Here is a 24,647-nt window from a genome sequence, read left to right on the forward strand (position 1 = left end):
CCACAGAGTAAAATGCACTCGTATTCATTTAATGTCTTGTCTCGTAACTCTTCACTCTCTCTTCGATTATCCATTATTTCGGTTACTTCACAAGTCAGCGATTTTCATCAGATGGGCAAGCGATGCATCTGAAGCAGTACAAAAGTAATATTAGATATACACTTGATTTTTTGGCCATTTCGTTGTATCTGGGGAGGCAATGCAGCTGAAACAGTATAAAAAGTAATATTAGATATACACTTGATTTTTTTTTTTCCCCCAATTTGCCGTATCGTGGGTATGCGATGCATCTGAAATAATATAAAAAGTAATATTAGATATGCTAAAATTAGTGGAAAACAACTCGCATGCCCATCTTGCTTATCTTGTGCCAGAGACATTACATTTCATGTTTTTCAAGATGGCGTTGGTGGCCATTTTGAATATCGGGCTCCAGCAGAGTTAGCAGTCATTTTACAGAGGGGCATAGGAGCTAATTTTCCTTTAAAATGGTTCAGGTTGTCAAATCTATCGACAGAAAAAGGTAGGAAAAAAAATGGTCACGGATTCCAACCAAATGACCCTACTAAGAATGATATTTCAAAAAATGTATTGGGCCCGATGTGTTCTCGTGGATCAGGCATTGCGTGGTGGAGGTATGCACTCGACCTCGTGCCCTTCGAGTTTAAAATGTACTTTCATTCAAACTTTGCACTTGATTTTTGTCGGTTATTTTTATTTTGCTATGAAAGTTCATCAATCCTTTTTAGATTTCTACAAACCGTCGTATGCACCTTGGAATCCTTCTCAGCCTTGGTATATACAGACTTGAATGGATAATTTTATTTGGCAAGCAGAACTGCATTAGTTTCCATATTCACTTGGTTTAGTTTTTAACTTTAGCTTTGACTGTTTGGAAGATGTCATAAATCTGTGCAATGCAGAAGATTGATAAACTTGAATTGAACGTGTGATGTTGCAGCCTTGGGGCTCAGATGACATAACTGCTGTATACGACAAGTGCATCGGCGAGTTGGAGCACTGCCTGCACACGCTTTCAGCCCCGGCGACCATCGGTCCCCACAACACACCAATGCAGACCCTGCTTGAAGCCGTCTTGCTCGCACGAAACTCGCGTGAAGTTGTCACGGCCATGACGCTTTTGCAAAAGGTATTGACCCCCACCAACTGTTCTATGCTCGGGACATTTTTGATACGAGACGATGACCAGTTTCTATATTGTATGCTTTTCACATTGTGTTCATATTGCTAATAAGTGCTTATTGTCGATCAAAACAATTGCTCATGGTTTGGTTGATTTTCCACGATTGTATGCGAGCTGAAGCTTTTTGATGTTCTGATTTGAAGAGCCCTTAATCTATACATTTTAATAAGAGTGGATTTTGCTTGCATTCTGCAAACAGTTTAGTCAATTAAATGAGTAATGACTGGACAGTGTGAAGCCTTTATTTTTGTGCAGTTCGAAAATTCTGGAATTGTGTCTTCCAGTTTCATCAGTATGTTAAATTCAACGTCTTCAAAAAATAAACATCGTCGAATGAACAATATAGAGAGAGTACAGTAGATCTCGGTACGGACAAACACAACCTTTGGAGCGGGCACATCCAGCTTTGCCTCAAGCACAATCAGATTAAAGGCAAAGAATCAACTTGTGGTTATATTTGAGGTGAAAATGTTAAAGTTAAATTGAAAAAATGTCAAATTGTGTCTTCAGGTTGGGTCAAAATTTGAATAATCCACATTCAAGATGTAAAATAATCTTGTGGTTAAATTGGACAAATTGTTCTGGTTTCATTAGACAACCATATTGAACTGTGCCGAAGGCCGACCGGGCGCGCTAATCGAGCCCATGATCTGAGATGCTGTGAATGTGATTTTGAAAGACCATTTCCTCTGGCTGCAGATGCTGCACAGAATCTGTGCATTCTTCACTTTTTCGGGTTGAAGTAAACAAGTTTGTTCCAATTTCAAGCGTCATCGTAGTATACAGAATTGCATTCCATCTGGAAATTAACAGTCTATATTTACAGAGATCTGCATGCAGTCACACATGCACTACAGCCATTATTGTATGCAAGCACGCATACATATATACGTACACATGTGCGTACACACACCTCCACCAATTACAATAGCCTTCCCCTTCCCTTGGGCAAGGCTAAAATGTGGAAGAGAAAGCATTGGTCTCCCATCATCCTTTGTGGATGTTTCCACCTCCCTCCCTCCATGTTTTTAATTTGTGATGGAAAATGTTCTTGATGTGATTGAAAAACTGACAAAAATGTTGTGCATTTTCTCCAAAAGAGCTGATAAGGTGTCGGAATTTCTGCCACTGACTCGTCGTTTTTATCGTTCTCATGTCAGCCCATTCACCGTTTCGATTTGACTGTTTCGATTTGGTGATTCCCAATAACATTTCATGGTCGAGCAAAGACGGTTTGTTCGGCTCCCATTTGTGGAAAGGATGAGTGCATTAAGCACATGTCTTTTTCATAGGCTGTCGAAGGCCTCCTTGACTCAAGCGTTGGCGGTGATTCGGAGATGCTCTTGCGTCATCGTGAGTGCCACTTGCTCATCTTGAAAGCACTCCAAGACCCTCGGGCTTATGGGCCGGTGTGGACGAGCAAACAAGTAACAAGGTAACTGTCCGTTGCAGCATTTGTTACTTGCAAAATCGAAGATTTTTCAAGTATATTGGTTCGTCGATTTTGTTATTCTGTTTGTCTTTCTGTTTATTACCTCCAGGTCACAATTCTAAACCGATAATCATGAAACTTCACAAAGTTGTTGAGGTTGCCTCAACTGAGAAGTCCATTGATTTTGAGGTCGAATTTCTAAAATCATTTTTCATCCTATTGACTTGAAATTTGAACAAGATTTGCATATTGTGTCACTGGATTGGGAAACCAACTATTTTTGAGTTCAAAAGGTCAATTCAAGGTCAAACTTCTAAAATCGATTTCAATCTGAAAAATAATGATCGATTTTCATCCGATTGGCCTGAGCTTTGATTAAGATTGTCAATTTTAATCGTGATAAAATGGACAATTTGATGTATCCATGGCAACCTTTGGAGAGGCGTGGTGGATTTTGCAAGTATCGTGCTCTGCATGACGACTTTTTCCTGTTTGTTTATTGTCCCTACAACTTTTGGTGAATAGTGGATTGCAAGTTTGTCATTGGGAAATCGAAAATGTGGTTGCAGTGAATGAATCGCAAGGTTATGGACAGGGTTGAATATGTTGACGTCGATGGAAATGTTTGAGTGACAAATGTTTTCGTTTCGTGTTGGCAACAGTACACTTTGCACGGATGAGACTGAGATGTTTGAAGCTGAAAGTTTGCAGTCTATTGGATCTTTTTTACATTATTAAAATTTTAATCTGTACTTTATTTAAATTTTAATCTCAAAAACAAATGAATCAATAAATTTCTCATTTTTCATGTGGATAGCCCTTTAGAGACCTGTCAGCCAACCTTTATGAATTTGCCAGCATCTTTTACACAAACCATGCTGAAATTGTGAAGACACGAAAGAGGCCAAAAAAGTTGTGGAAATGGGATGTTGTTGGAGGAATTTGTGGAAGTTTTGTTTTGAACACCAGTACAGTAATCGGTAATAAAATCGAGATAACTTGTTGTGCTTCACAAGGAGGTTAAAATATACAGGCCTCATCCAAGTGCTTCTTTGGCAAGTGGGAACTGGACCTGTGTTGAGGCCATTTCCATTTGCTGGCAAAGTGAAACCATGGCGACAGCAAAGGTTATTGTACAATTTTCATCGTTCTTAAATACAGCAATTCTCTATTTTTTTGGTTTATTTACGAGCAAATACCACCCGTCGCTTCGCTGACGAGAATACTAAGAGAGGAGGTGAGAGAAAGGGGGTGGGAGGCAGGAGGGGTGGGGAGAGAGGGGGCAAGGAAGTGAGAGATAGCGATGCTTCACCACACGTCGATATACACCGCGAGTTAGGGGGTGTGAGGAGGATGGGGGAGCAAGGAGGGGGAATTTGGGGGGGGGATGTTCTGAAGTTGAATTTAGGAGGGGACTTGAGGGGAAGAGGGAGAGATTGTCACGTCTGCTGGCATTGGTATAGGATTGAATGAAATGGGGTACGTTAAAACAGCTCATTCAAACAGGATAGCAAAACCACCCATCACTTTAAAACAGCACGTACCATATAACGTGGGCTTCCCTTGAGATAGGTAACCCAAACTGCGGCTGCCACGCTGTTTACCCGCTCTGGAGCTTGAACTCTGAGGGAGTCGCACACCACCCGGAAACGCCTGGAGTACTAAAGAACGCACGACCCGGACAAATGAAAACCCCACCAGCAGCCGAACCCGCAACCAAGCTCAATCCCTCAATTCAAATGCCGAAACCCGGCTCAGGCCAAGAAACCCTTGTCCTGGAGAACCTCGAGCCCATAGCACCCCAGCTACAATGTTTATAAATGCCTGGAGATGCCAGTATTTGTGCCTTTATTTAATTCAGCACACATTTTACAACAAAGATATAATAAGCCCCAAAATGTCTCAACCTGAGCAGAATCCCATTCAAACCACAGAATTGAGCCTCACAGTATCCCCAACCACCAAAAAAGTACCCATCCACCCAACCTGCACACTCCCTGACATCCCAAGCTCAAAACACAACACAAACACCAAACGACAACAACCTGTGGAAACTTATCATGACCCATTGTTTATCACTCCACAAAAGTTGGAAGAGGGCTGAGAGAGAGGAGAGAGAGAGAAAGGAGGAGGCATGGGGGAGCGAGGACAAACAAAGGGATGGATGGATGGACAGAAAGTGGATTCACATAAAGTTCCACAGTTCAAGAATATACAATACTCCAATCTCAGGGTGAACACGAGGTGTAAGGAATGAATGAGTTCCCACCTGCTTTTTCTTCATCTGCCATTACATTCCCTGCAGCATCTGCAATGAGCTTGGGATTTGGAAACAACTCTCCCCTAATAACCTCTAAAGTTCTCCTTCAGGGTGTGCGTCTGGGCGGTGCTCAGCTTGACCTCTCCAAGGTGAAGGTTTCATTTTAAACATTTGTCAGATCTAAGACAACGGAACACACATTTATATCCGTACTTCATTTACATCATCACCTAACATTGTCTTGAATGTTAATTTGTAATTTTATTTTGAAATACGACAACAGCTGTGATGAGTCATTTGCACCACCATATATTGTCTCGCCATGGCTTACAAACATCGTTTGATGAGGACCAGCAGGCTTGGCATCACACGACATCATACGTTAATCGATTTATTTTTGATTGTATTTAGCAGAGGGATACTGCAGAGTGACAGAGTAGGTACATTTTCCGTGTATCGCCATGGCTTGCAAACGAACATCCAAGCAGCTTGTGTAGCGCTTGTCAAGTGGCTTAAGCACTCAAGAAAGCACTCCAACGAAACTGTTGATGAGGAACGACTGGCTCGGCAAACGATCGCAAGCTGATTGGTCGTGGAACACCCCACAAAAAACAAAACGTTGCTGGTTTCTTAAAATTCTCAGATTTCACGATATTTCGACAGTTATTTAGTCCACGTGATGCGATCCTCAAAACCGAAATCATATTTTGATTACATACTTAAATTAGTTCGTGACAGGTCATCGTGGAAAATCGCCAAGACTTTTTCAGTCGCGAATTAAGACTCCTGCGAGGCTAAGCAATGGGCTGACCAAAGATGAAGTCTTGATAAAGGATAATTAGCCTGTGCTCTCGAAGCGAAAAGCGTGGTTAAGCAATCGGTTGTCTGTCTGTACAATGTATGTGTCTGCATTTTATTATTCCCTTTTCTCTGCAACCGCTTGTCTGACAAATTTTCACCGTAGATTGAAACTTGGCTCCTGTCCCATGGGGAATAAATATGATTTATTTTTTTTAATGATGTCATCGGTGCCTTCGTTATGACATAATTGCATATGTAGAACGCTGCATCTGATCGGTGTGGAAAAAGTTTGAGGGTCATTTCGGAATAAATTGGTCAACAGAAAACAAAAAAAATGATGATGTCTTTAGTCATGTGGTTTGACAGCTTTTTTATTTATTTATTTATTTTTTGTTAATAAAAATAAACCTTCAAAAGTCCTCCTCTCAAACGGCTGAACAGATCGATGCGAAACTTTACAGGTACGACCGCCTTTCCATGAGGACCGAAAGTTCCCCACCTATGACGTCGTAAGTCACATTGGATTTACCCGAAAACCTTTTTTTTAAATCTTCTTTTGCAGAACAGCTGGACAGATCGAGGGGAAACTTGACACGCATTCCCCAGTCCTTGGGGATACCATGATGTTCATGAATAATTGATAGGTCACATGGTTTGGCAGCCATATTGGCTTAAAGGAAAATGTTTCAAAAATTCTCTTGAACTGCTGCATCAATCGATGTGAAACTTCAAAACTATTATCCAGAAGTGATGGGGAATATGTTTTAAATTGAATCTGGGTTCTTTTTATTTTTAACCTCCGCCATCGAAGATGGACGGAGGTTACTGTTTTCACCCGTCTGTTTGTTTGTGAACAGTATTACGGAAAAACTCCTGGACGGATTCGACGAAACTTGGTGGGGGGATTAGGTATGGTCCAAGGATCATGCCATTAGATTTTAGACTTGGTCCAAGAAAAAAATTTCGATTTTATTTGAAGAATATTTGAATTTTTTTTTACATTTCTACATGTTTTCAGTGATTTCCAACCCCCCCCCAAAAAAAAATTTGTTGGAGAAACAAGAAAACAAATTTTGCAACTTTTTTTTCAAAAAAATTTCGATTTTATTTTTTTGGCATTTCTACATGCGCGTCAACCGAGTTTAGTTTATTCAATCGTGATTCAGTAGAGTCTGATCTGTTTTGACCTACACTGAATAGGATATCAGGTTCACTTCAGTGACCCAGCAGTATTGGCGGCAGAGGTTTTTCACTCTACCGAGTGCTCCCCCTCTCGTAATTTATTTTTTGAAAAGGCTCACTTGATTGTGCCTGGATGGGTTTGAGGGTAAAGGAGTAACAGGTGAAACCCAAATACTATCCAGCTTCCTCCTGATGACTTCATCTTTGCTTTTTGATTGTTCGGGTTCCTTCTGATGACTCCAATGCAGCAGCTATTTTATTTGATCTTCTATTTGATTTGAATTTAATTTTATTTTTTTTAATCCCATTCTTAATTAAATTGAACAAATAGGACATCATGGGTCAGGTGTCCGATCAAAGCGGGACGTCTTTATAACGGCTGGCAGTGATGGCCGGGTACAGAGTGGTAGTTCTCGTGTTGAGCGTACATCGAAAGCTGTTCAATGGAGGAAATGGAAACTTTACCACATGTTCTATGACTGATGTAGTGCACATTACTTGGATAATGCACACCACATCAGAACTTGGTGAATTAAACAAAGCTTTATGCCCAACCAAAGACAGTCACTTCCTTGCATTGGAACTTAGAATCATTGTGATCGCTTCAGCCTTTATTGTGCTCGGCTGGTGGAAAATAGTGAAGAAGAAGTACAATTTGGCATTTTAACATGCTCCAAAGTTATGCTTTATCGATCTATTCTGGCATCTTTATCATCCTTGGTAGTTATGAAAACACTCTAGCGAGAATATAAGCTACTTTGTAAAGACCTATGAATGTCCTGTATGGCAGACCTTTCAAATGATAAGTTGTACGCACTCATTTGCTTCAGAAGTGTAGATCGATGCAATTACAAATTTGCCGCCAGAAGTGTTGCCTCGCACCAAGTCCTTCTCAAGACTGTGCGGGGTAAGTAGTCAATGAATACTACCTCGTTAAATAAGGCCATTAATTATCTTCAAAAGGGATGTTTTAATGAATCCAAACACCTAATTTTCATTCACGCACTCCCTTGGAGGCCCTTTAGTACGCATGCAAAATTTTAGGCTGTTTCTTGATTTTTGCAGTTGAGGGGACACGCACTGATGCTTATGAGTATAGCTCTGTCTTTCTGAACCTTGTAGAATCAAATGGCTTGGTTGATCTACACAATTTTGGGGAGATGACTTGCACTGTGCCACGTGTGCAGGTGAAAATTGCAAGTGTTTCACTGATACTATATTGAGCTAGTGGGCATTAGCTGTGCCGGTGAATTACCGGAGATGGCCTTAGTACAACCAAAAGTCATACTTCCAGCAGGTCTGTATTATTCATTGGAGTTATAGGGGGGTTTGCAGGTCTCCCATGGGATCGGTTACATTTTGATCCGTTTTTAATTGTTAAAAAAATGTACCTTTTGTATATTTGATCACATGATGGTTGCTGGTTGTAGGTGCCTCCTGGAATGCCGTGAAGAGTACAAGTACAATGTGGAAGCTGTTGAACTCCTTATTCGTCACCACTTGGTCAACTTGCAGCAGTATGATATCCATTTGGCTCAGGTGAGCTTTTTTTTCAGTGATAGTCAGGCTGGTGTTGAAAAGACCTTCAATATATTTTATGCCTACGTTGAGGTCTCGTGACTTGAAGTTGGGGATAAATCAGGATCTTAAAAAGTCTACATTATCAAGTGATTCGTTGGGTCACGTTGATGCTATATTGCCAGTCATTGTTGAACATCAAAGTGTTTTTCTTCCATTCACAGTGGATGGAGAATGGTCTGAACTACATGGCAGTGGCTTATGCCATGCAGCTGGTGAAGGTGCACTTGGTTGATGAGCGAAGCAACACCCACGTGACGGAAGCGGACTTCTTCCACACCATTGATGCACTGATGAGGATCAACGCGCACTCTCGTGGGAATGCTCCAGAGGGGTGTGTTTTTCTGCTGACAACCATTTGTATTGATGTGTGAAGTTGCCGAACGGTTTTTGCCCAATATTTTAGTTTGTGATGGATCGGGATTTGAAGATTTATTTATTTATTTTGTTCGTTTTTGTATCATGGCATGCACTTGTACCATGTGTAGACCAGATCAAGCTGTGCAGAGCAATTGACATCTGAACTGCAGATTATTAGCGAGTCGGGGGTTTTCTCAACAATGTCTTCTTGTGCCTCCTTTCTGGTCTTGCACCCTTTGCTTTTTTCATGCCCCCACTCTCTCAGGTTTCTGCAGGGTACATGTGGTCCATCAACCCCCTTTTGGTGAAACTCCCAGAATGACTGCTCACCTTCACTTATTTATTTCTTCCCACACCCACACCCACCCCAAATAAAAATACCCAGTTTTCCTTCCTGAGAGTTTGCTCCTGTATCCGTCATGTCCCTTGTTTGTCCGTTTCCATCTTTGTCCCTCAGCCTTACTGTTGGTGTTTTCCCCCTCTGTTTCTGCTTTTGTTCTGTTGCTTCCTTATTTGTTTTGTGTTCCAGCTCTTCAATGAGCCTTGACTTTGTATCCAAAAAAATACTCCGAAAATGGCATGCCTATTCTCCTTTTACTGGCTCGTGTTCCAAAGTCCTACTTTCTTGTGTCCAGCCTGCCGCAGCTCATGGAACTGATCCGCGCCAACCATGACACAATGCTGGATCGTGCACACGCTGGACCGACCTTTATGATGCACTCCGGGATCTCGCAGGCGCGGGAGTATGATGATCCGCCCGGCCTGCACGAAAAGGCCGAATATTTGCTACGTGAATGGGTTAGCATGTATCACTCGCCTGCCGCTGGACGTGACAGTGCGAAGGCTTTCTCGGCCTTCGTGGGTCAGGTGAGAATGAACTATTGTTTCTGCACTGAAATAAATGAAAATAGTGTGAAACATCACAAGCTGTTCCCCTAAAAACCAAACTTGTTTGCTAAACGCTTTAAACGTATTCATTCAAAATTGCTCTTAAGCATGTTAAAATGAGGTTTCGAACACAGTGCTTTATTGAAAACCCCTCTTGATGAACTAAGCAGAGACAGACATGCAGATCTTCGTGAAAGCCCCGGGGAAATTATGCGTTTCAGTCCGATCCGGTTTGGGTTTTCGCGGACAAGTACAAAAAAAATATGCAAACAGATTGAATTGCGATTCATTCGTTTATTCCACGTCCAATATGGTGCCTGCCCAGACCACTCCATTCAGCGGACTTGTTGGCTGCATCGGACGAGTCCAAATACACGAGAGAATGAAGGGGCAGGGTATGGCGTGGGGTTAACACCAAAGCGGAATTATGCAGATTAAAAGAGTTCTTCTACCCTACCCATATTGTGCATGCGAGTGATGGTGTCGGTGATGGTCATGGCAGTAAAGGTGGTACAAGACCATTATCTGCCAAGAGTAGGAACATGACATCCATTCACCGGAAATCTCGTTCATCCAAAACACCCATTGGTCCCGACTATTCCGGATAAGAGGTTCTACTATGTTTGCTATTCCTCATCATTGTAATTACTCGAACCTTAGTAAATAGTTTGATCTTGCTCTTTGCCGAGCAAGCTTTATCATGATGAAACTGCTGAGGTTTTTCTCATTTTTATCCAATAAGGAAATCGAGATGCATTTCTATTTTAGAAACTTGTTATGAATGAGTTGCAGAAAGTAAAAGCAGGTTAAAGTACACCAGGACTTTCAAGCAAACTGAAACACAATATCATACATTTACCCATCATGATCTGTGATCTCTGTCTCTGTCTCTGTCTCTGTCTCTGACCGAACCCAACCCAACCGTCTTAATTCCTTGTTATTATGTTTTCTCTCATCATCTTTCATCTTTTCCTGTTCATTCTTTGACTTGCTTGAATAGTTCAACCGAGACCTCACTCCCATTGCATTGCTGTTTTACCCTCTGTCCTTTTGCTTTTCCATAAGCCTCGATTCACGTCCACAAAGAGGGGTGCCCGCTGATTTTTCCAAATCCGTTCTCTTGGCTGTAGTTTTACTGTGCAGTGTATTTGGACAGTCAAAATGTAGTCCCCCCCCCCAAATGCCTGTCATTGGTTAAATGATTAGGAATTTTGCTTCATCCTAGGGTTCTGAGTTCAAATCCCTCTTGGCTGTTAAATTAATACCAGTTGGGGTTGACTCAGCCTGTTACCCTTCCGAGATCAGCAAAATGAGTACCAGCTTGCTGGGATAATTGAGCCATTTGAGTATCCTGCGTCGGAGCGGCGACCCGTCCAGGATTGTGCCCATTAGCCCAGAAGACTGCTTTGGCAACACCAACACTCTGCACAGAGTATGTAATGGTCCCAATGGATGGAATTTGGTGACGTCGACAGCAGCTCTCATCGAGACGGGCCATGGAGAGGAATGCCACGCTTCAGGGCAACTGCAGTTTTGTCGAGAAAGGAGTTTAATTTGTTTTTACCTCACCATTGACCAGATTGTTTTGAGCTTTTTAAATGATCACACCCAAACTCCCCAATCAACAAGACATTTTAAAGGTGGAGTGCTTGGACCACCTGAAAGCATAAGCTGTGTACTGAAGCACTTTCACATAAATGAGGACCAAATCCCCCATTGTATACCTGACCGGCATGCACCCCACGCTTGACTGAAATTATGACTAAATCCCCTATGGATGATAAACCTGCTGTTGGGTTGGGATATTGTGATGATCTCAAATCCATCAAAATTATTACTTTCGTTTAAAATCCATTCCTCAGCTGAAAGTCTTATCAATTTCAAGGAATGTTGATTTGTTCTCGCAATACAGTGTTTTTTACACTCTTCTTTATTTTGCTTTTACAAATTGACAATGTATCGTGTTCCTCAGTCATCATTTCTATTTTCAGATCCCAATGTGTCGTGGGTTTAATGTTCTGCACATGTTGATTTCATTACTAGATGCATCAACACGGCATCCTGAAGACTGATGATTTGATTACGCGCTTCTTCAGACTGTGCACGGAGATGTGTGTCGACCTGTGTTACCGTGCTCTCGCAGATCAACAGTCCACCCCGACCATCACACGTGCCAAATGTTTTCACACGTTGGATGCATTCGTTCGGCTCATTGCATTGCTCGTCAAGCACTCCGGCGATGCATCCAACACTGTTACCAAGATTAATCTTCTTAACAAGGTATTGAGAATAAAGGTGAGGGAGTTGTGTTTGTGAGTTGTAGGCGTCGTTTCATTGAGGTATCTTCTTCACGTTCACCTGTACACACTGCATCGTGCAAGTATTTTACTCTGTCTCATCTTGCCAAACTCCAGCTATCTGAAGATTTGGTCTCGCTAAGTTGGGTCCTCAATAAATTGTTGCCTGGCTCATGAAGGCTTTTGTCTCGTTGTGCATGATACTCAAATCTACCATAGTCAACCCAACTACTGTGGGTCATCAGCACAGCTGTGAACTATTTATGCTCAAAAGTTGTAAACCAGTTAACTGTGCTGGTTTCAAACTGAATCTTGTACCAAAAGGTGTGTTTGCGTGTGCGTGCAAGCACGTGACACTTTATTCAAAAGGGCTCCTGCTCTTGCAGAGTGATAAAAATACAACAATTTGAAAGCTAATACTTCGACCCTACTTTGCAATGGGGATGCTTTCTTGAAAGGAGCGGTCGAAACAACGGAAATCAAAGCAATTCTCCTCATAAGGGGGGTGGTGGGGTGGGGAAGGATGCTTTCCTTCCTCACATTGCCACTTCACCTGTTGTATTTCATTTTTTACCTTTGATATTACCCTCCTTTTTATTATCTTGCCAAAACGAAGTTTTTGCAAGATATGTTAGTCAGCTTGTATGTTTTTTTTTTGTTTGTTTGTTTGTTTGTTTGTCTGTAATCACGTATAAAAAATTCTGCAGAGCACAGTTATCATTGGAATTTTTTGTAACTTTGCATATCAAAGGTCTATAGAGGTCCCTTTCAGTGCACAAAATTTTGAAGGTCAAAGGTCAAGGTCACTGTCGCAGATCAGGGGAGTCGACGAAACCCTTATTTTTTGAGTAATTTTGATCGGATCGTCTTCAAACTTCATGGGAATGTAGTTCATGGTCTGGCGCTCAGCTGATTAATTTTTGGTGGCGATTGGCCTTGACCTTCATGGTTAGCGCCTCAGGTCAAACATATTTGACCCCAAGGTCAAATTTTCGAGTTTTAGGAACCATATCGTGTAGTACCTCAAATTGAACACCTCGATGAGGCAAACATATTTTTCATGGTTACTCTGTAGAACGATTCTCATCGGAATCTCTCGGAGGCAGATATTCCTCAAGGAGTCGCTCCTGGTGGATAGCAGCTCTGTTCACCTCAGTGTGACCTTAAAGAAGTCACACGTGGTCACCTTTTGGCAAGATACGGGTCACCCTGTGGGTGACATTGGTTTATTTATTTGTTTTTGTTGATGTCAGTTATATTCAAATACACATAAAACTTGAAGAGCACTTTTCGACATGACGTTGCTCAATGTGCCTCTGCTGTCATTATTGCATCATTATACATACATGTACCAAGTTGTATTTAAATCCTTGAACCCAGATTCAAAATATTAAATAATTCTGGCTGCCAGACCATGCAATTGTCCACCTCATGCCTAACTGGCATGGACCCAACTCCTGACCATACACACTTGCATTAGATTGAAATTTTAAACTTATTCCCCATGACTACCAGATCATAATTGTGACGTTTCACGTCGATTGTTGAAGTGGTTCCAGGGAAAGCATTTTTAAAAGATTTTTCGTTCAATCCAATATGACTGCCAGACCATTTGTGAACACCCTGGTATCCCCAAGGCTTGGAGAACATGAGGACAAGGTTTCCCCTTTGTCAAGCCGTTATGGAGAAGATGATTTTAAACTTTTAGTGTAAATCCAATATGGCTGCCAAACCATGTGACCTGTGATGTCATAGGTGGAGAACTTTTTGTTCCTCATGGATAGGCGATCGTACCTGTAAAGTTTGCCTCGATCTGTTCAGCTGTTTTGGAGAAGATTTTTGAAGGCTTTCATGTTTAAAATTAAAAAAAAAAGTGCTGACGCTCCTGGCCACCCCGGGGACCTGTAGGTGGCTCACCCGAATGTCGAGGTAATTTTCCTGCTGCCCAACACCACCTCCTTGATACAGCCGCTCGACCAAGGGGTAATTTCGACTTTCAATACATATACCCCCCGCACCTTTTGCCGCATTTTGGATACGATGGATGCTGACCCAGAGCTCACCGTCAGACAGTGTTGGAAAGAGTTCAAAATAGCCCACTGCATCGGCTGGACGAGGTGAAAGCCTCCACCATCAACGCTTGCTGGCACAACCTGTGGCTGGCTACTTGCAGTGCAGAACTGCAGAGACTTTCCCGACAACATTAAGGAGAGGCATAAAATTGTCAGGTTGGCACGGTCGGTGATAGTCGAAGGCGTTGATGACATGGAGTTTGAGGAGTTGGATGCTCTTTTTGCCTTGCATGCCGAGGAACTCACTGAGGAGTAGTTGAGAGCTATTACCAAGGTTTCTGAGGAAGAGGAGGTGGGCAGATCCAAACTCACGGTCAAGTTCCTGGTTGAGATACTGCAGGACATTTGGTCAGTGACCAAGAGGCTGTTGGACACCGATTCGGTCATGGAGCGTTATCTCAAAGTCAAGAAGGGGTTGGATGACGTGATGCTCCCATCCAAGGAGCTACATTGAAATCTGTGGCAATCAGGCAGCTCTCAATCACGGAGGTCTTCCGCCTTGGTTTTGTCCACTTCAGGTGCACCAGCACCCTCTCGCACCTCTCCTTCCTCTCCTGCATCCCATTCGCTGAGCGACTCTCTCCAGGATCCTCATGTGCGTCATCGCCCTCACCTACATTCCTTGTATATCTTGTATAATGTACACATCACTGATTAGATTATTGGGTCAAGAGGTCAAAGGTCATGTCAGCTAAGAATGTGATATTTGAGAACAGCTGAAGGGATCTAAATCAAACTTTGTGTAAGTATGTGGATGTTTAACGTTTCACCACATGTGTAACGATGTGATAATGTGGGCAGAGGCGTAATCTGAGGCAAACTTCATAACCCAACAACATCAATTGCAAGTTCACCAGCATGCATTCGAAGAATAATATAAATTTCACTTCCAAAGTAACACTTTTATGCTGCTCTAAGCCACTCTACGGTACGGTACATTTCTTTATGTGTGACACAAATTAGTTCTTACGCATGGTAGGTGGAGTCAAAGGCTGAGGTGATGGATATGAGAGGGTATGAATGCTGTTGGCGATGTAAGTTTTGGTTGAGACGACGCAAGTCGGATCATGGTATTAATATGATTATGTATTTGCAAAACGACGTAAATCAAGGTATTGCTGTAATTGATTCCCTTTGAACAAAAAATTTCGCAAGTTGTAAAACTCCTTGTCCGTTTAACCATAACGATTCCTTTTTGCAGGACTCAGCTTAATGTTGTGGTTCCAACAGTACAATTTTTATTAATTTACGACAGCAGGAACCCTTTGGAATATAGCGTGTACGCATCTTGTACGAAGACGCCTTTGAGAAAGGAAGCAGATATATTTGGCAGAACAGGTCATAGGAAGTGATGATTTGTTCTGATTTGAATTGTGTCGTCACACTTTTTTTGGCGATGACTGTGTTGTAAGCTTTTCAGAAATTTTTGGTGTACTTTGCTGGCATTACAGAATATGTGGTTGTCTGTGGGTATGGCAGGTGTTGGGCATTGTCGTCGGTGTGCTTCTTCATGATCATGACCTGCGCCAGGCTGACTTCCAGCAGCTTCCCTACCATCGCATTTTTATCATGCTGCTGTTGGAATTGAATGCACCGGAACACGTGCTTGAATCCATCAACTTTCAGACTCTCACGGCTTTCTGGTAATATTTTCTTGCCTCCCATGGCAATCATTTTATTATAGCCACGCGACGGGTCTGGGAATGACCAGATTACGTGGGCCGTCGACCGGGTGTGACGCCGCAAACCAGGGTTACAAGCCTGATACCGAGTGAAAGGGCACAAAGCCGACCGAGGGTTACGTGCTCTCACGGTACGCCAGTCAGATGTATAACTGAGTGGCTAGTTATGACGCACCGTACATTACTTTCCTGAGCGCGAATTGCTTTTATCCAATTATGCGCCTTAAGGGCACCGATCGTGAAAACTCATCCACCCGTACAGCAATAAGGGAGAACAGGCATAACAAGTTCATGGTTTATTTAAATAAAAACGACAGCAAATTGGCACGAAGCAACACACAATAAATGCCATTATATCCTCCAAAATTACATACAACGTGATTCCAAGTGACATCAATTTCTTAACAGTTCTTATCTTCGGCTGTATTTATGCACTCAACAAAGAATACATGACCGGGAATAAAATACAAACACTACTGAGAGGTCAATTTCAAGTGTCAATTTCAAATTTGTCACTCTTCCAGTGCAGCTGTAACGGTCAATTGCCAACTGACCTAAAAAAAAAATAACTCCCTCTCCTTCCAAGCAGCCGTTAACTGTGCGCAAGATAAACTGATAATCCCCTGGCCGCGTGAGCGAGCTGATGAGGTAGTTTACCAACTACCTCCTCCCAGTCTTGACACAGATATCTTCAATGCATATTCACCCCTTCTATCAGCTCCTGTGGTGAGGCTATTGCCAACTTCCTCAATGCAAATTTTCCACAACTGAACATTCTCACAGCTTGAGCTGCAAAGCTCTCGTGTGCTTTGCAACGCTGTGTAAACAGAAGAAAATAACATTAAAAATGTACAGGCAGAGGTTTGAATAGGGGAGGACAAAACAGTGTCGGGAAAACAAACTTCTCACTGCACATACGTTGTATGTCTGTTGCTCAAATAGTACGTCGTGCTTATCTCACCAAATGTCAGGAAATAACTATCGTTCGACTAAACAGGTTTATTGACCCCTAAAGATAATTCCCACAACAATATATTGGAGAAATGTTCTGAATCCCATTTTTAACTGTCAACAGGATTCCTACCATCTCAGTCATGCAGGTCTCATTGCCTTGATGAGTCCAAATGTTCAGTCTGAAATGAGTCATTTTGAATTTTGTTGAAAGCTTTGCAATTTTGCCTGAGACTGTATTTTTACTTTTAATTAATTTAACACAAGTGAACTATGTATTCCAAACACCCCCACCCCCTTCTCCATCAACTACCAACTTTCCCACGTTTTTACCTATTCCTAATAAAACAGCAACACATTCCATATCCTTCGGCCTTCCAAGGCTCCTGGCTTTACGTTTGCCTGGCTCGAACTCATCTCTCACCGCATCTTCATCGCACGCATGCTTGCACACACGCCTCAGCAGAAGGTGAGCCTGCCTGCCCCTCGCACCTGCGTGTGCAGGTTTCCGTTTGCTATGGTATTGTGTTTTCGCTCCTTTGGTAACTTTCACTTTGACGATGCCTTCTCCGTCCAGTATTTTCAAGATGCTCGTAGTGCTTCCTTTTGAACCCACCCGAGTTTTTGCACTCTGTTTTGCTGTTGCCCGATTGATTGGCCCGCGGCCTTCCTGCCCTCCCGCAGGGCTGGCCAATGTATGCCCAGCTTCTCATTGACCTGTTCAAGTACCTTGCACCTTTCCTACGCAATGTGGAACTCACAAAACCCATGCAGGTTCTTTACAAGGTAAATAAAAAAGAGAAGTTTTGTCATACACACACCGTTCTTTTTATTGATAGTTTTCAAAGGTATTGGATACATGATTTCCCCCTTTAGCCATAAATATTATAGATTGGACTGCAGTGACAAAGGAAGTCTTCTCCATTTATAGTTTTTATTTTTGTGCTGCATGGCCATTGTAGGGCACGTTACGTGTACTTTTGGTGCTTCTCCATGATTTTCCCGAGTTCCTGTGTGATTACCACTATGGATTCTGTGATGTAATCCCACCAAACTGCATTCAACTCCGCAACCTCATCCTCAGCGCATTCCCACGTAACATGCGTCTTCCAGACCCATTCACGCCAAACCTTAAGGTAACCAGTGTAGTTGATTTTTGTCGCCTTTACCTCATCCTCGATTGTTTTACCAACTACCCCGTCCCAGATTCCTCACTTTTCCGACAAGTATTGAAGTCAGTGGTGACGTCGGAGCTTGCCTGCTTTTATTTGTTTATTTTATTTGCAGGCATCAAAGCTCGTGTGATAGCAGACCGGATCAACAGACACAACGGGGGCAAAGGGAAAAATCTTGTTCTTGATCATTGGAATTAGCAGAGTTTGGTGTTTCAAATATTGTTTTTCATTATGCTTAAAAAAAAAAGACACTTTCTGACTGTGTGATGTCATGTACTGCATCTGACCAGTTAACTCTCAAAGCCAACAATGACTTGTCGTATTCACCTTTGTTTGGTGACTTCCTAAAACTTTTAAACCGCTTAGCAATCAAAGGATTTATTCCTCATAAATACAATATATCTTTAACGATAGATAAGAGTTTCATTTTGGTATCTTTCCTGGGGAACCGAGGCTGATCGTCACCCGCCGTTGTGATCTTGTGTTGACCACCCTTTTGGCACGTGGTATTATTTATTATCTTTTTATGACTCATTAAAAATATGTTAATAACCTGTGAGTTGACTCCCAGGTTCGTGTGAAAAGTGTCTGCTCTATCACTCAGAAGGGAAAGAAATATGTTGAGTGGGAAGTGTGGTGTCGAAATTAATATTAAATTTTTTTGATGTGATGTCAAAAGACCAGTGTTCAATGGACGCCGAACGACTGACCCTTATGTACGACCAATTCAGTTTCATTTCTGTGCAGACATGGATCCAACGCCCACTCCCTTCCAAGCCCAAACCCAACTCGTTTGGGTGACTTACCATTCCTCCCTCAGTTTTTTTTTTGAGGGGGGGGTGGGTGTGGTGGGGGTGGACAAACTCCAAGAATTATCCAGACGTTCCTTTGTTTTTAATTATCTGCCACGACTCTAAAAGTGGCCGTTTTATATGCATCGGAGAGACTCAAGCTTTTCAAATCCAACATATTAGTCCAGGAGCTCGGTGACTTTTATTCAACATGGAAGGTGCAGATGTTTAAGGGTGCCAGTGGTGTAGAGTAGGGGTGGCAGATCCCAGAAACCCAATTCTTAAGTTGCGCCAGTGGTGGGTGTGGTAGGTGGCGCCACCCAAATCCAAGATGGCCGTTTCGATATGATCTTGGAATGCATTCTGATAGTTTTGGGTATGCCCAATCTAATGGAGAGGGTGTCATTATCATCCAAGGTCAATGTCATGAGATAAAGGTCAATATCAGTTTTTGGTCAATTTTATGCCTGTTTGACCTTGACCCTTTGATTCAAGGTCAAATCTGATGACATGAATGATTCCCCATACATGATTTCCTATTCGTGCCTAATACATGCCTAAGCCCTCAGACCAATATTTAAAACATTACAGGGACTATTTTATAAAGGGGGGGGGACCCGTTCCCAGAAATGGAGGAATTCCCCCTTTAGTCCAAAAATAGTCAAATTTCCGATCTACTTTGCACTAGATTTCTTATTTCCTCATAAAAACATTCCATTTTGTGAGTTATACATGTTCTTGGTACTGTTATGCATTATATTTAAACATTTATTTCATGTTGAAAGTCTTTAAAATGTTCAAAATCTTACCTTATTTGTTGTTGCCAAGTTGCTGGAACTCTGCAAGACACTTGAATTTGTCAGAAATTTGTCACATGACATAAGGGGGTGATCCCAAATCGATTTATAGCTTACTTTAATATGCCTATAACTATTTAAATACTTGTCTGAGAGCTTAAGTATGTATTGGGCACTAATCGGAAATCATGTATGGGGAATAATTTCATGTCATCAGATTTGACCTTGAATCAAAGGGTCAAGGTAAACAGGCATGAAATTGACCAAAAACTGTGATATTGACCTTTATCTCATGACATTGACCTTGGATGATAATGACACCCTCTCCATTAGATTGGGCATACCCAAAACTATCAGAATGCATACCAAGATCATTGGAATCGGCCTAGTATCACTTTATGTATGACAATATTGGTTTTAGCCTATATCGAAACAGCCATCTTGGATTTGGGTGGCGCCACTTGAGAATTGGGTTTCTGGGATCTGCCAACCCGACTCCACACCACTGGCACCCTTAAACATCTGCACCTTGCATGTTGGATAAAAGTCACCGAGCTCCTGCTCGATATGACTTGCAAACACATGTTAGTTCTATTTTGTTTTCATTTTCAGTTGAAGATGCTGCTGATGGTGCTGTGTGAAGAGGATAATTTTAAATTGGTTGAATGGATAATCTATAGAATGCTGAAAGACTTGCTGGATTTCTTCCCCTCCTCCCCTACCACCACTCCGAGCCATTCTTCATTTTCTGCATCTGTACTTGCTTGTGAGATGTAGTCGACCCACAGTGATGACGATGTGGCCTTGCCTCGAAGCTTCCCCAAAATGCAAATAATCTTTTCTGAATGGAAAGCCAAAGCAGGACCTTTCATTTCAACCCTTTGCACACATTCTTAAGGGTGTCCCTCTCCAAGACGGTACCGGTGCTGTTTCGGTATTCCATTCTGTGATCAAAATACACTCTTGCATCCGATGGATTCAGCTTGGTTTGCCTTCAAAGGAAAGAATTACAAGTGCATTTGTCTAATAATGGAATAACAGATCAATCTTTTAAACCCCAGTCAACTCATCTGTCCAACTTCTGGAAAAGATGCATTCCCTCGAGCTTCTCAGCCTCAAGATTTGTCAAAACCTGTCTTTGTCTTGTGTGGACCACCGCCTTTTCTGTCACTTCACTCTTCCCAATCCCCCCACCCCCAAGCCTGCCCAGGTAACACACATGCTTCAAGAATCCCAAACTTTGTTACCCCATCTCCCCTCAAATTCCAAACTGAATGCACACCTCCATATCAGGTCAAGTCAGGTATGGAATCATGCGCCGGAGCAGCGCGTCGCTGCATCCACTTTCCGCCGGAATTTCAGGGGCCTCCGTCTGGCCATCCCCCAGGCAGAGATGCCTGGCGCATTCCCATCTTCTTGAGATGTCGATTAACCTGCTGCAACCACGAGGCACGTGGTCGGCCCATTGGCCCTTCCACACCCGAGGCTCCCTTGCTGAGAGAATCTGGTGAGCAGGATCAGCATCAGGAAAACGAGCCACATGTCCATGCAGCCACAGCTGATGCTCACGGACGATGCAGAAAAGAAATCTCATTTGAGTCTCAACAACCGCTCGTTCGATACAGTCCGATCAGCGATAGCCAAGGATTCTCCGAAGAGACCTGGTACCAAAGGAATTAAGTCTGCATCACAGATCCCTGGTCAGAGTTAGTCTCACATCCGTAAAGCATGACTGGAAGGACCAAGGACCCGAAGACTCGGACTTTCGTCATCCTGCACAGGTACCGACAGTGCCACACCCCATGATCCAGTGAATCCGTGACTCCCCAGGCCCGACCCAGACATCTATTGACCTCTCCGTCACAGCCAGCAGACATGAATATCACTGCCAAGGTAAGTGAACCCGTGAACTCACCATAAACCGGTACAGACAAGATAGCAGCATCCAAGATGTCATTGAAAGCCTGGATCTTAGTTTTGACCCAGGAAACCCGTAATCGCAGTGACCGACTCCTCAATCAGCACCCCGAGGGCCCCCAAAAGGATATCCAGAGTCTCCGCAAAGATGACCATCATCTGCAAAATCAAGGTCAGAGATCTTGACTCACAAACAATGCACCGCAACTTGATCTCTCCGACACCCACCCCAGAATCCAGTCAATACAAGCACTGAAAAGTGTGGGGGCCAGTGCACACCTCTGAACTCCAGTTGCAAATGGAAATAAGTCTCGAGATTGTATCACCACATATCGCAGCACTCTCAGTACCAGAGTGGAGTTCAGACATCAGAATGATCACTTTTGTTGGCACCCCACGAAGACCAATACTCCTCCAGAGGGGATCCCAATTCACTGAATCAAATGCTTTGCAGAGATCAACATAGGTTGCAAGCAGCCCCTGCCAAAACGCTCGTCTGCATTCGCTGAGGACCCGAAGAGCAAGCATACGGTCAAGACCTTGCCCAGCACTGAGAGCAGCATCACCCCTCGGTTGTTGCAGTCCTGGCGATCACCCATCCCTTTCCAGAGAGGGACAACAAGGCCACTCTTCCAATCAGTTGGGATGATGCCTGTGTTCCGGGCAGAGCACAGAACTGCATTCAACGATATGAGTACAGCATTTCCACCAGCCTTGAGAAGTTCAGCATGGATGCCACAGATTCCTGGAGCTTTATCCCCATTTCAACCGGTTCACCGCAGCCTGTGTTTCCACAAGCGAAGGTGGACCACAGTTGATTCGAGGGTCAGCAACAGGGATTGTTACAATCTGACGTCCATCTCGATTGCTGGTGAATCAGCCTGGGACAACCGCTCAAAGTAACCAGCCCAGTGGGCCTTCACTTTGTACTCCTCTGTCAAGAGCCCACCACCTTCTGCTCTCACAGCAGTTCACCGAGGGACGGGCTTTGAGGAACGCAATGCACAAATTCCCCTATAAGTACGAGAATCACTTCACAGGTGATGCTCTAACCCCTCACAGATTCCTCACACACAGACCTCCTTGTCCACCCTCAGCACACTTCGTTTTACGCCTCAACTCCCTGTACAGCTCAGCTCTGCCATTCGGCCTGGCCCTGCGACTGGTCATTGGTATCCAGTTGTCCCGTGAGACACAAAATTAGTCTTTGCCCGATGGTTCGTTCGAAGATGTCCATCGGCAACATCAAGGATGGTGGTCTTGAAGACACTCCACAACTCTACAGATTCCTCAAAGCACCCAGACCCTCTCCAAATCCCCACTCGGTCTGTTCGCAAACTCCTTAGCTACCCAATCATCCTTGAGCTTGCCAATATCCAGCCAAGGCTGGGATGGTACCGTTCTCCTGGATTTAAAGTGCAATTTCAGAGTTGCTACAACAAGCTGGTGGTCAGTATTGAGGAACTGAGTACTCCAGTGGACCCTGCAGTTCTGGATCATCCTCCAGTCACCATCAACAAGCACATGGTCAATCTCCTTTGCCACACCGTCAGTGTTGGAATACCAAATCCAGCAATGAGCTTGTGGGTGCTGAAACCATGAACCAGCCACCCCAAGTGTGTGGCTTCTTGCAAAGTCAAGGAACTTGGTGCTATTCTGGTTCACAGTTCCAGACCCATGGTGACCAACACATGTCTCATAACCATCCCTATCAGTTCCAGTCAATACATTGAAATCCCTAAGACTAGAAGAGCATCTCGCCTGGGGCATTGATTAACCACAGACTCGAGCCTGGCATAGTATGTGTCCTACACGGTAAGATCACTCAGCTGTCGGAGCATATACAGAAACCAGGAAAATGACACCCAAGGAGTGACGAATCTTTCGTCTCATACGCTCGTTGACCGGTGTTACCTCAATTATCATTGGAGTCAGCTTATTGGACACAGCCACAGAAACTCCTTGGGCATGGTAATCAGAGCGACCAGACCAATCATAGGTGAAACCACCCGCCATGATCTCGCCACTATCCCGTCTCCGAATCTCAGAGAGTGCTGCAATACCACTGTTCAAACGCTTGAGCTCAGATGATGAGAGACAGGTGATCATCCTCTCTTCGGGATAGGACATTCCAGGAACCCACCCGAAGGGACTGCCTCAGGTTAGCAAGGACCAGCAAGGTAGACGACACCTCGGCACCACCCCGACACACACCACCGCAATCTGATCCGGGAAGGTTACCCCTTGGTTTTCCTCCTATCATCAGAGTTGGGGCTTGAAGGCTTTCCCCCAATCCCACATATGGTGAGCTGCTCTGCAGAGAGCAGCTGAACAGGAGGTTCTCCCACGGAGTGGGTTTTCAGATTTCTTTGCGTTTTGCAGAGTGATGGGTTTTATGGTGGCCAGAGTGCAAATCCTGTCACCAACCTCCTAAAAAAAGAGTAACCCAACTGCAGGAGGACGTCCGCAGACACAGTTGAGCACGAGGTATGGTTGGCTGTTGGCTCACAAGGAGCTCCTCCACCCTTTGACAGGTTTTGTTTTTAACCCTGCTGGGTGTCCATGTCATACACCATCCTCACCCAGAAACATGGCGGTAGAGACTGTTCAGTCGCCGACAACTTGACCATGAAACAGGTTAGTACAGGTTTACATGGTACCTGTAGCAAGTCACAGATCTATTCTGGCCTGGTGATACCTGACCTCCACACCCTCATCCAGCTTTTCTGTTTATATTCCACAAACTCGTGCCAGCACGTGGAACGCATAACTTAACGTCCATGCAAGGGATAGCACATACTTTCATTAAGCACCTGTGAAACACCAGGGTGACAGTTTATAGCTGTTTCCGTATTCAAAACAGGCTGGACAGCACAGAGGCGAGTGTGTATACGTCTCTGCTGTCCTGTCAACCCTGTTTGTGTTGCTTTTATGTGTTTGTTGCAAGGTTTTGACTTTGCTTCTGATTCATAACAACTTCCTTTTGAGGCTCCTCTGCAACAATGATATTCATTATCGTGCCCACTTCCATCTTGGAACAGGTGGATATGCTGAGTGAGATAAACATCCCACCTCGAATCCTCACAAACTTCACCGCCGTGATGCCACTCCAGTTCAAGAAAGACCTCGACTCTTACTTGAAGACTCGCTCCCCCGTCACTTTTCTTTCAGAGCTGCGTAGCAATCTGCAGGTATTGTGCATTTACACCTGCGTTTGATAACAATGTTGAATTGTGCTTCAGCAATCACATTTTCTTTCT

At 43.5% G+C, this 24,647-nt stretch overlaps 1 protein-coding gene across 5 annotated transcripts in view; it reads left to right on the forward strand.

Moving 5' to 3' along the window:
* The window catches only part of CNOT1 (CCR4-NOT transcription complex subunit 1), a 129,839-nt gene that overhangs the window by 93,836 nt on the left and 11,356 nt on the right, over positions 1-24,647 (forward strand). For 4 of the 5 annotated variants that reach the window (XM_085889581.1, XM_085889584.1, XM_085889582.1 and 1 more), the window contains 11 exons: positions 962-1,150; positions 2,497-2,639; positions 8,310-8,418; positions 8,622-8,791; positions 9,453-9,684; positions 11,749-11,985; positions 15,554-15,717; positions 17,059-17,176; positions 17,392-17,493; positions 17,670-17,843; positions 24,429-24,578. In XM_085889581.1, the coding sequence (XP_085745707.1) occupies positions 962-1,150; positions 2,497-2,639; positions 8,310-8,418; positions 8,622-8,791; positions 9,453-9,684; positions 11,749-11,985; positions 15,554-15,717; positions 17,059-17,176; positions 17,392-17,493; positions 17,670-17,843; positions 24,429-24,578 (1,788 nt within the window). The remainder of the gene's footprint in view (positions 1-961; positions 1,151-2,496; positions 2,640-8,309; positions 8,419-8,621; positions 8,792-9,452; positions 9,685-11,748; positions 11,986-15,553; positions 15,718-17,058; positions 17,177-17,391; positions 17,494-17,669; positions 17,844-24,428; positions 24,579-24,647) is intronic. The other variant, XM_085889583.1, reaches the window with a different exon arrangement.

Source organism: Eptatretus burgeri, chromosome 7, assembly GCF_056783735.1.
Source record: "Eptatretus burgeri isolate ZD-2024b chromosome 7, Ebu_testis_v1, whole genome shotgun sequence".
Lineage (NCBI taxonomy): Eukaryota > Metazoa > Chordata > Myxini > Myxiniformes > Myxinidae > Eptatretus > Eptatretus burgeri.